The 12398-nt window shown below is 30.7% G+C and overlaps 1 protein-coding gene across 1 annotated transcript; it reads right to left on the reverse strand.

Annotated features, from left to right (window-relative positions):
- Positions 1–3508: 3508 nt before the first annotated feature.
- On the reverse strand, positions 3509–10620 carry LOTGIDRAFT_106669 (hypothetical protein; the record flags this gene model as incomplete). The annotated part of the gene is made up of 18 exons (XM_009062071.1): positions 3509–3655; positions 3934–3994; positions 4310–4407; positions 4995–5065; positions 5208–5315; positions 5502–5620; positions 5880–5944; positions 6631–6756; positions 6989–7147; positions 7373–7502; positions 8034–8147; positions 8333–8445; positions 8581–8646; positions 8940–9077; positions 9404–9590; positions 9838–9924; positions 10256–10335; positions 10561–10620. The coding sequence occupies 18 exons, from the start codon at positions 10618–10620 to the stop codon at positions 3509–3511; spliced, it is 1929 nt and encodes a 642-aa protein (XP_009060319.1).
- Positions 10621–12398: the final 1778 nt, after the last annotated feature.

Here is a 12398-nt window from a genome sequence, read left to right on the forward strand (position 1 = left end):
AGCTATTTAGCCAATGCTCAGAGTATGCTCTAAGAGCGTACACTACTATTATATTAGATTATAAGATAAATACTTAATTAATGACCAGGTTTCTTGATAATTATAAGATATCATTAAGGTCCTCTCAGTTATAATTTCACTAAATGACTGAGATATACTTGATATAATTTATATAAGTACCTATCACAATGTTTTGGGTTCAAACCGGTCCATTTTGAACATTAGTAACACTAGGTTGAGTAGTAGTAGTAGTTGTATTAGATGTACTAATCGCATCATCATATTTATCTAAAGCTTCTTTTGCTTGAGCCCTAGAAATACAAATAACATCCTCTTTACTATTAGAAAATAAAAGAGGAGTCAGTGCTGGAAAAATTGAATTTTAAAATCATATTATTAAACTATATCTAGTACTTGTTCTACACATTCAAATTTTAATCAGCTCCCGGATTCAGAATTTGTCAAAAAAGTTTTACAGATAGTTTAACTTTTGAGGCTTTGCAGCAGATTTGAAGAATTCATGAGACATTGACATTGTGACAATTATATACAGGAAACTCTGAACATGATTGTGACATGTAGTACAATAGAAAGTCTATAAATCAGACATCAATTTAATTTCCATCATGTAATTTACCTGGCCTCTGTAACAGCCTCACTGGATGCTGTCACAGTATGTTTTTTATCATCATTGGCACTATTATCTTGTAAACTAGCAGCATCACCAGCTGATGGGGGTGCTACAGTATTGGCATCCTTCATTAGTCCACTGCTAGTTAAAAAGCTGAAATTCACAAAATTATCAAAATATTTAGCATATGAATACTTAATGCTGTAGCGGACCATACATAATTTGAAATCTTCGAAAAGTGGCTATTTAGCTATGAAGCATTGTTATTCTTTGATTATTCAAATTGTACCATAAATTATATTTTTCTAATCTCTTACAAGAATGTTGGCAATGAGTTATGAACTATAACTTTTACACCTTCACAATAGATATATATATAAATAGATATCTTGATATCTGAATCAGTTCTAAATTTTACATATTTCCATGTAGAAAGTTAAACACCTAGTCAGAAAAATTCTAAATTCAGATCAATACAATACGTTATAAACTCATGTATCTAAAAAAATAAATACAAAGCAATAACAACTCTCTATACACCAAAAGAACAAGATAAATAAAGCTTGACTATAGTAGACAACCACACAGAGAAAATTTCTTTGAAGCTTTTTCAAGATCGAAGCAAAAAATATGAAAAATTCGTTACAACAGATACCACAAGTAAGCAACATATTCACTCACTCAAAATTACTTTGTACACCTTTTCCTTTATTTCTATTTCGAAACTTCCTCCTTTAGTTAGCAAATACAAGTAAATCAATTGTTACTACCGATGAACTTTCAAATTGTCTGTATACTTTTGCTTTACATATAAAATACTGGGGGTCAGGTAAATGGTCAAGAAATTGATTTTCTAATTTAGCATACATAATTCTGTATTACATCTAAGTTCAGTTTTTGAGAATAAGGCCATTGTTTAGCAGTTGTTATTGAATGTTAATAGAAAACAACTGAAGTTAGAATGTTGTTAAACAGTAAACTATTTTAGATTCTACATACTTTTCATCAGTTTTATTGACAGTAGGTTTGGGACTTGATACTTCTGATTTTTTTTCTTTAACACTGAAATCACAAAATACATCATTATAGTTAATCTAAACTACACTAAAACTCTATTAGGCACAACTTTCTGACACCATTGTGACTGTACCTTCTGTTTTCAAGATAGTTCATACCATAAGAGAATACTGGCAATGCATGACAAGAATATCGACAAAATTTCATATTTGTAAACTGCATGGGGTTGTCTTTGTTATCTATCAAATCTATATTTTAGTCTTCAATCTCACAAAATCAATGGAACCTGATTTAACAAACTTATTCTTTTTCTAGCAGAATATAATTACATATACATTGAATGTGGAGAAATTGTTTTTCAATCCTAGCTTATTTAGAAAGTAGGAAATCAATGTGGTCGAATAGTACTGTTACATATTTTGTAAATCACTGGTCATACTGATAAAGAAGTATATTCTACCTTGATGATGGTACAGTATTAAATTCACTAGAAACACTGGTAATATCAGTTACTGTTACATCTTCAACTTTCTTTTTAATATTCTCACTATTCTTAGCTTCTTGTAACTGATCTTCAATATTCACTGCAGCACTTACTTCTATAATCATAATAATAACAATATAAGTACTGGTAACGGGTTTCTTTATAATATGCTTTTTATGCTAGGTAGAGCTAGAGTTGTAAGCTAGAGTACCTCAAACGCCTTACACATGTTCAACCTATTGTATTTGTTTCATAAAGTTTTGTGTACAAATTCTAGAGATCTGAGGAAACCCTTACCATAGGCACTACTTCTAGTATTACCAGTATTGTTATCACTGGTATCCATGGCGATAGGAGAACTATTTCTGGGTTCATGTGGACTACTGTAAAATATAACATAAATAACAAAACTAGAAATTAAGATCCACAATTTGAACATCTTCAAGAGCTTTATGATCAAATTAGAACTCCTGCACCAACAACAGAAGGTGGGTAAATAAAACTCTAGATACCGCTTATATTTCAACATGATTGTAATGAAAAGATTGATTCACTGTATTGAAGATAATCTACAACTAGTGATCAGTGAGGAAAATTTACTGCAACATAATTTGATAACATACTTTTTCTCTGTAGCATTTTCTGTGGAAGGAAAGTTTGAAAAATCTGCCCAGTTTTCTTCATTGTCATTGGCTGGTATTTTACTTGAAAAGTCAGCCCATTTCTCCTGATCATTATCTGTTGCTGAAGCTACAGGAACATTATCCCATGGTGAGGTTGTTTCCATAGCAACATGAGCACCTTCAGTATTTACATCATCGAAATTCGCAGTCCAACCTGAAACATTTATGATTCAGTTTAATAAACTAACAAATTTCTTTTTTTCTCAGCATATGTATCTCTAAAACTTTTCTTTCAAAAAAAAAAAATCAAGTAATCAATATGAACACATCAAAAGCAACCTCTATTGATTAAATCTATTTACCATCAACATCCATTTTCTCTGCTTTAGTTTTTTTCTGAACAATAATACGAGGTGAATTTAATTCTTCTTCACTATCTGTACTATCTTCTTCACTAGAGTGATCTCCCCCTGTACCACCACTTCGACTATAAATATATGGTTATTGACTGATATAGCATCATTTCATAAATTAAAGAATATCATAGAATCAATTTGCTTAGATATTTCATATTTACAGCATAAAGATGACTACACACTTTACTCTGTCTATATATGATAACGTTAATGCTATAATTATATTACAAAATTGTTTCTTACCATTTTTGAGTTTAAATTCCTACATTAGTTAAGAGATCTTTAATCTGCAATAATTTCGGTCATTTATTTTTGCATAAGGTAAATAATTGTTTTCTTACACTGGTCTATGGTTCATATTAGGCAGTGAATTTTTATCATATGTTAACGGTTTCTCTTCCCAGATATCTTCATCACTATCATTATCATCAAATTGTTGTATTTTCTGATTACAAGCTTGTTCAAACATAGCTGTATTAGCAGTCTGAAAAAATATCAATATCAAATTAGTTTTCTATCATTAATAAATTTGCTCTTAGCAATTATTCATTCTCAGGTCAATATTTGTTAATCATGTGTTTATGATGAGTGAAGGGACATAAATCCAAAATCATATATTGAAATACCTCGAATTTCGAACTCCTTGATCATCAAACATGATCAAAACAAAATCCAGTATTGCAATATGGAAAGACAGAAAAGCAATTTACATATAAATTATGATGAGGTGTGTAATTTAATATCTCAATTAAAAAAACTCACATTTTCTTCGTCAGCCTTGATATTAAAATCTATACTGGATATTCTTTCGTTGAATGGTGCACTACAATGAATGAAGGGCAAAACATAAATATAGATTTGTATATACATAAGATCATAAGAATAATGATATCCCCAATTGAGGTCATATTCATATTGTTACAATTATTCTGTCTATTAATATACCTATTAAACATTTATCAAATATATCTATAGATATTTATAGATATGTGAATAAAATAATAATGCAGAGTTAACATTCACAGCAATACATGATGTGTTAAATCTTGCTATGAGTTTGATTCTGACCAACAAAATATTCCAAACTACTACAGAATAAATATATTGGCCTGGTTATATCAATTAAAGGGAAACTTACTCTATTCTATCTTCTTGCTCAGCAAATTCATCTTCATTGAAACCAAACTGATCAATAAACGTACTGGTCATTTGTTGTAACTGGTAATCAGAGAAGGCCTGATAATAAAAGCAGGCAATAACAATGTCTAGAGCAACAATATCCCAGTAGCCCTGAACATAGATAGCCTTACATTGCTTATAGTCCCTACACTTCCCATTTACATTGTCTTATAGAATTTATTCTAACCCAGAAATAACTTGAAACCAATAACACTGATACAGATCTCAGTATTACTATTAACAACCAATTAACTATGTTTCAACTGAGACAGCTGGGTCAATTGCTCAATCAAAAGTAGTGAAGATTAACATGAACCAGCAGCAATTTAAGTCTACAGTGGAAACAAACAACAATGAAGATAGCTCAAATCCTTTCTATATTCATGCCTTCAAATTCTCCATCACCAGGCAATACAAAAGATTCTAGTTTTCTAGTTACACAAGCAAAATAAAGAACATGTCAAAAAGATCCATGGATAAAAATATATTTTCATTAACTTGACAGTAGCTATCTAATAATATTCTTTCTATAAATCTTCTCGCAATCCACTGACAGATTCTGAAGTAATATTGTACCCATTAGCTAGTAATTTCCTGACAAATCTATACTTGATGCTACTCAAATGAGAAGATGTGTACTTTACCTGTTGCATGGCAGTATCCTGAGGAAATGGAATGTCTTTAAAATCAGAGTCATCATCTTCACTACTGGAAGCTATGGTATGATTCCGTAACTGTAACAAATAAAAGTTTTATATCACTTACTTCAGTCTGATACAGACTAACTTTTAACTTTTGTCCTTTAAAATTTGGTGGAGTGTTCTTTGTATATTCTTATCTTGTTAATGATAAAATACTAATAACAGCATCAGTACTTACAAATTCTATTGTATTTTTCTTATTAACATCTGCTAGTGAATTACTGACAAATTTCTCCCATTTTTCTCTCTCTTCTTCACTAAGTTCTATAATCAGAAATAATATTTTAGCCTTAAAATGACTTTATAATAAGTTTATTAATCTATTGCAATTATAAGTATCATCAGATTACTAACAGGCAAGACTTACTCGGTCTTCAAAACACCTGATATTCCTTTGCAAGAAACATAGAAAAAAAACACTCAATCTTAATTTTTATCACATTAGATTACCTGAGAATTTTTCTTTGATTATATCACAATTATCTCCTTTTTCTCTAGCATTCACTAAGCAATTGGCTATTTTTGTTAAATGACCCATAAACCCTTTTCGTTTACCATTTTCTTTACCCCTACAAATAAATAAATAAATAAATAAACTAGTCTTATAACTAATCTGTACTAGATCTAAGTCCATCCAAGAAAGAAATTTTTTAAAAGAACAAACTCTTAAAGGCACTTGATAAAGAATCAGATTTACGGTATTTTTAGGGAGAGTTGGTGCCACAATGCAAGTCACATTTCACAAGGTATCCCCATGCTACAAAAGAAAACAGTTGCACCAAAATTACTCAAGACTGAATATGCAAGAGATTGAAAATAAAAACTTACTCATAAACATCATTATCTTCCCATTCATTAATTAATCTTTCTATTAGTTTACACCCTGAAAATAACTAGAATAACATGCCTAGGATAAGTAGGGAATCTTTACAAAAAATCAATATCAATCTAAGAGACATTTTACTTAAAATGTAGGCCTACTATCTTTATAGAAAAAAAGCAAAACAACAATAATTTAGTGTCCATGTATCCATGCCAATACTGCTAATAAAAAAAATCAACAGAAACAGTTAGAAACCACAATAGTAAAATAAAAGTTCTGAGACATTTGCAAAAGGTTATATTCAAACAGTAAAAAGAAAGCCTTGAGAAGCAAAGTGACATTCGCCCTTCAGCAGCTCTGATTGCAAATACAAATTGTTTGTAGTCTGTATAGAGGACACAAGCCAAGAATGGACGCACAGACAACAATATACTTCCATACTATGTGTAGGCATATAAAAACAAAAAGAATCCATACAGAATTGTTGATTGAAGAGTGAGCAAAAGTTTCTAAATAGCTAATAGGGTGAATACACTAATTTGTAAACCACATTTTGGTGAAAAATTATTAGATCATCTCGAAAATCGATAGGGTTCATCTTCATAATGACATTGATCAAAAAATCAAAAGAATCTGTAAAGAATTATAGTCCGTAGAGTGAGCACAAGCCAAATGTGAACAGACGGGTCAACAGGGTGAAAAAATAATGATGTAATACTGTTAGCAGTAAAGTGTCAGTAGAAACAAGAACTGTACCTGAGCTAATAAAGGATGTTGTCTATTACCATCTATATCAATAGGTACATTAGTGAGTATTGTAGATAAACATTGCTCTACTTGGGTATGTAAAAAATTATTCCATATATATTTAAAATAAAGATCCTGAAAATAGAACAGTATTGCTTAAATATACATCATAACAAATTGAAGTCTCTGACAGCAGCAAATGTAACAAACATCAAACAACAAGACAATAAATTCCATTGTTATCATGAATTCTTACAAATATATTCTTATCACAACAGAAAAATTTATATAAACACAATAAGGGCAATTAGGTTTAGACACGTTCCTTAAATTCTATCATAAATTTAAAAAACAATCAAATACTTACCAATAAAACATGGACAGTATTTAAATTAGTTAATTCTATATTTACAAGATGGGTATTAGTTGATATTAATGCCGTAATTAATTTAGCTATTTGTAAACGGGTATTCCCTAAAGGTGGGTCTAAATGACCAGCAGAGGTTGGCATTGCACTAAATCTTTGCTGAAATTTAAAAAATCATATTGTTTCAATCATAGCCCTTCTGAACAAATTCTTTTTATGTATTGCAGTACGATAACTGATATATCTTGTTTCATTTACAAGTAAATTTATGTTATGTTTTACCTTTGTTTTGGGTTGCAAATTCATCAAAATAAATTCTTACAAAATATCTTATGCTCTCACAAATAAGGATTGAAAACACTATGTAGATATAAAACAACTTACCTTTGGTGGATCTAAGAGTAAATTATGGAAGTCTTTTAATCGAGGAGTTATAGCTGTTAAAACACTATTAACACCCTGTGATAACCTATCAGTATCTATCTGTGACATCTGATCTGTGGAACCTTCCGGCCTGAAGGCAGAAAACAAACTACTCCAACTTATTCATCTTGTTCAGAACTTATTCCAATATTTCAACATTTACAATGCTCTTAAGGAACATTCATTCATAATACAAATTTGTTTTAGCAGCTGATATGCTTTCCATGTGTTTTGAGGAAAAAATCTTATGCAGTGTTTTCCAGAGCAAAAACACAGCATGTTGTCACTATCATGCCATTAGTAATTCAGTAATAACTGTAATGTGGGAAGGTCAGTAATGCCCTTAATTTGAAGTTTTGTTGAAAAGAGTTAAGGTCACCAGCTAGTAAAGTAAATGATTTGATGACTTTCCTTTTAATTTAGAAAATCCACTGAATGCTTTACTTAAACACTCAACCAATGATCTAGTTGGATATTTTCTTATTATATCATTGGTTGAGAATTAGTCTAGATTCATTGACACAAAATGATTCAATAGAAATGCCATTTAATCATGTTACTGTACAGCTCACGTCACATGGTCAGCACCATCACTAATAAATGATAACTATAAATAGCTTACCCTTGTCTCCGAACTTCTAACAAGGTATGTATAACAAATAAACCATTTACTAACACTGATTCGTTTTTATTGGTATCTAACATATTACATAATAATTGACTTACAGTTTCTTCTCTGAAAAACAAAAGAAAAAAATAAAATGACCTTTTTGTTTGAATAGACACTTTGAACTCTCTAGTTCAGAGCAAAATAACTTTTGGTAATAGTTGATCTGCAATTTTCTACAAAAACCTTAAAGGTATATATGGATCATTCAACTCCTTAAATTATTTTGAAAAAAAAATCACAGAAGTACTTACAATTCCATAGTGATTAAAAGGGGATCAGGGTCAGAAGAATCTTGTTGCTGCATAATCTGTTCTCTGCCTAATCTTACAATATCACATAATGATTGGGCTGCATTACAGTGAATCTACAATACACACAGTTCATATTACAGTTCTCTTAAAAAAACTACACTTTTAACAACTTTACAACTCATATCCCTACTGATTTCTAGTACATGATCTTTGGAGTAAACCCCAATTACTAACAAATTACTACTTACATCTTCATCTTTCTCTGGTACTATACTAGCTACTAATCTTTCTACTACTTTCTGTTCATTTAACCACTGAAATATCATGTTAAGTATGTGTTTTAACTTAAAAACATCTATCATATAGATTTAGTTAGAAATGAGTAACTATCTTGATTCCAAATATAATTAAATCAAAATAAACTTTATTAATCAAATGCAGTGTATAATAAGTGAAAGTTTTTCCATAGACTGCTTCGCTGATAATGTAATGTTTGCAGAAGATTAATTGAATATTTGAATAGTATGAAGTTCTTATGAATCAAGGCTGGTGAAAATAAATTTGACTACCTCAACAAAGAACCAGCTAAACAAGAAAATAAACTTACTTCAATTACAGCTCTCCTAGTTGATAATGTTTCTATACAGGTTATTAATCGTAATAATAAATCCATTATAGCTGATGTACCTATATGATTTAATAAACTACCAACAAAATCTTTACGACCTTTCAAATACTCAAATATCTGAAAATATATTGGTATTATAGAAACATACATTCAAATGAGGAACTCTACCATACAAGAAGGAAGTTATAAACCATTTCAAACTTGATATTTATGTATTTTTCAGTAATTCAGTAATCTAATTTATTTTTGGTCATAAATAATAAAATCATTGAAATAAATAAATCATATATTTTGTTTATTGCCTCTTAAACTGTCAGAAAATGTAGTGGATTAGGAGTTGTACCTAGATATACACAAATATCTTTGCTAAAAATATGAAAATATGTGTACAGATTGATATTGTGTTTATTTTTATCAATTATACTTGATATATTAGTAATTACCATTTCACTCTTCCGAGTTATTAAAATACCCATAACTTTACTAAAAAAACTGGCTAATAATGGATTTAATGGTGCCTCTGATTCCAAGAAGGAATAAAGTTTATCTACTAAGTCTTCATCACCAGCTAATTTATCATTTATCTGTGACACATCAGATGTTAATAATTCACATGCTGTATTAGGATACCTACAAAATAACAACAAATTTATGTAGCCCATATTTGTTTAACAGTTTTGATATGCCTACTGAGACATTATAAATTTGAGATGCTGCAAAAGAGATTTGTTGAAACAAAGTCTCAAGCACTATGCAACATTGTGTTCATTGTACAAAAGAGAGAATGCCTTAATTCATTTTGTTCAAATATACAATATCACATTGATTCACAAAACAAAATATTCACCAATGTTCATATAACAAAAATATATCTTACTTAAATCTAACTTTTTCCTCAACATCCTCTGAGGGTTCAGTTGTTATCATATTAACCATGGCTTCCATATTCTCAGGTAAAACCAAACTGAAAAGAAATTGTATGACATTATAGTGTAACACACTGTGTTATAACACCGATAGTTGATTAATCATTATGAGAGTTGTAAATTTGTGCAACTACAATAAATGCAGCAAACTGTTTCATGTTGAGATGTTCTACACCACTTTGGCAATACATATTGAAAAAGTCGTTCAAAAAAACCTTATGTTCACAGCCAGTAGAACAAAGGTCTTTGGCTGTATGAGATGAGGATCAGACATTAGGATTATCAATATCAAGATTAAATAGACATATCAATGTAAGTATAATAAATGCAGAGAAGAAAAGAACCAATTTTTCCAAAGCTTTAACTTACAATTCTATTAATTTCCTATTTTGAGCTTTACATTCTTGAAGAATATCATCCTCATCCATAAGTTCATGTAATGTGACATCCTGGAATAAAAATAATGATACAAATACTTCAAAATGAGCCTCAAAGTCAAATTTTGTATGCACAGCATCTTATGAACAGGTACCAGGAATGCCAAAACAATAGACTTCAAATGAAATGAAAGTCAATAAGAAGGTCCACCATCAAATCAAACAAATGGTATCCAAATTTTTCTGACATTGATGAGTTACATAGTTCTAATGCCAGGTTAAAAAAAAACAACAAACCTCTTTTTCTAGTAGACTATCTATATGTGTATTGGTTAATATGTTAAACTTCCAAAACATTTTAAATCTAAAATAGAACAACAGTTATCATCAAAAGGGCTATGCTATATTAGCAACCCATTATGAAACAAGAAAAACGTTATGCATTGCAGTTATTCTGATTATCTGAAACAGCTTCCCTGTTAGTGTTGGCAGCCTTAGTGTTAGTGCTGCAATTTACATTTTTTGTCAGTTGGGAGTTAAAATGGTGATTTTTAAGGTATGCAAATGTCACTACATATTCTTTAGAAAATAGTTTTGTTGCATATCCAAACAGGCTGCGCCTAGACCTGCTTCAGACCTTCAAGCACCTGACTGACTGTGACAGTGCTTGAAAGAGGTTGGGCTATGATATAAATGGGGACCAGTTGACGTTGACCAGAAGTTTCAATTTTTTTAACCAACACAAGCCCAAAATACAGCTTGACACCGAATCTGGTACACTTACAAATCAATCAATTACAGGTCTATAAAGTTTCTATAGTAAAATGCTTCTGTTAGGCTTGTCAGCTCCACATTAAAGTCACTTTGGCTATTTTTTCTCCATTTTTGAACAATTTGTGTCAATCCTTATCTGGTGTTCAAAGGTTTCAATAGTTGTCATCAATGACTTCTTGACCAAAATATTGATGATAATACTCAATCAATGTTGCAGGTATTAATTACTAGTTATGACAACATAAAATAAAGCATTCGAAAGCCTATATTTATCACTTTTTTATGCCTTTAGGCGCGAAATAAGAATTTTCTTTACAAGATGGCGTCGACTGAACTATGAATTCTCGTACATCCCATAATATTTGGACGAGATAACACGAGAGTAGTTGTCAGCTGCTTGACGTTGATTTGTCGAGAGTCAGTTCTGATACAACCTTACTACGCGACAGCACACATGCCGACGGTAGTGAGAAGAAAACTTCAATTTTAAACGATTGGATACATATTTTATTACTGACAACCATCGAAAGGGTACGAATTTAAGGTGGGTATTAAGTCTGTACAGCTGTCTTTTGAAAAATATATGAATTCGCGAATTTTTCTCTTATTTTTGTGTCCTGACCGATTTTCTTGAGTAAAAATCGCCATTGTTGGAAAGGTGGCTTTGCCGATGATTGGGAAATTTGACTGTCAATGTGAAAAAAAGACTTGTAATACTCTTGTCATCTGTAAATTTGTATTCCATGATATGTACTAGACATTCGAAGATCCAAAAGTCATTCAAGATAATCTGAATTTTAATTCAAAGTTTTAAAATTTGCCCGTTAGATCTAGGCCTACGTAGATCTACCAAAGTAAATTACGTGCTTTCCTTCCGTCATCATAAACTTCCGTGTCTTCATGTTCACGGTTCTTCACAAAGAGTTTTTTACTTCAGATTTTATGTTAATTTCAACTCTAGTCGTTCATGACACAACCAGTTCCGATAACTCAACTTTTCCCCATTGAATGCTGAAAGTGTAAAGATTTCTTGAAATAATCTTTGATTGTCGGCTGTTAAATTTAGAAGGGCGGGTTTTAACTCATGCCTTTGTAATGACGTATTTGGCCTAATTCAAGTGACTTCAATAGGTATCCTTTTCAATCTCAAATTTGTCTGTTGGTTCAATGTCATATATACGAATTATTTATTTAACCATGTTGGTCGGAGATAAAAGAGTTTGATTCTGATATTGTCGAGATAAGTTATATTCAGTCTGAGTAGACTAGGCTAAAGGCTGAAGAGTGGGCTCTCACTGACAGCCTAATAAAGTATCACATAGATAGGGATAATTAGAAAAAGTAATTTGACAATTTAGGCC

The sequence above is a fragment of the Lottia gigantea genome, assembly GCF_000327385.1.
Source record: "Lottia gigantea unplaced genomic scaffold LOTGIsca_5, whole genome shotgun sequence".
NCBI lineage: Eukaryota > Metazoa > Mollusca > Gastropoda > Lottiidae > Lottia > Lottia gigantea.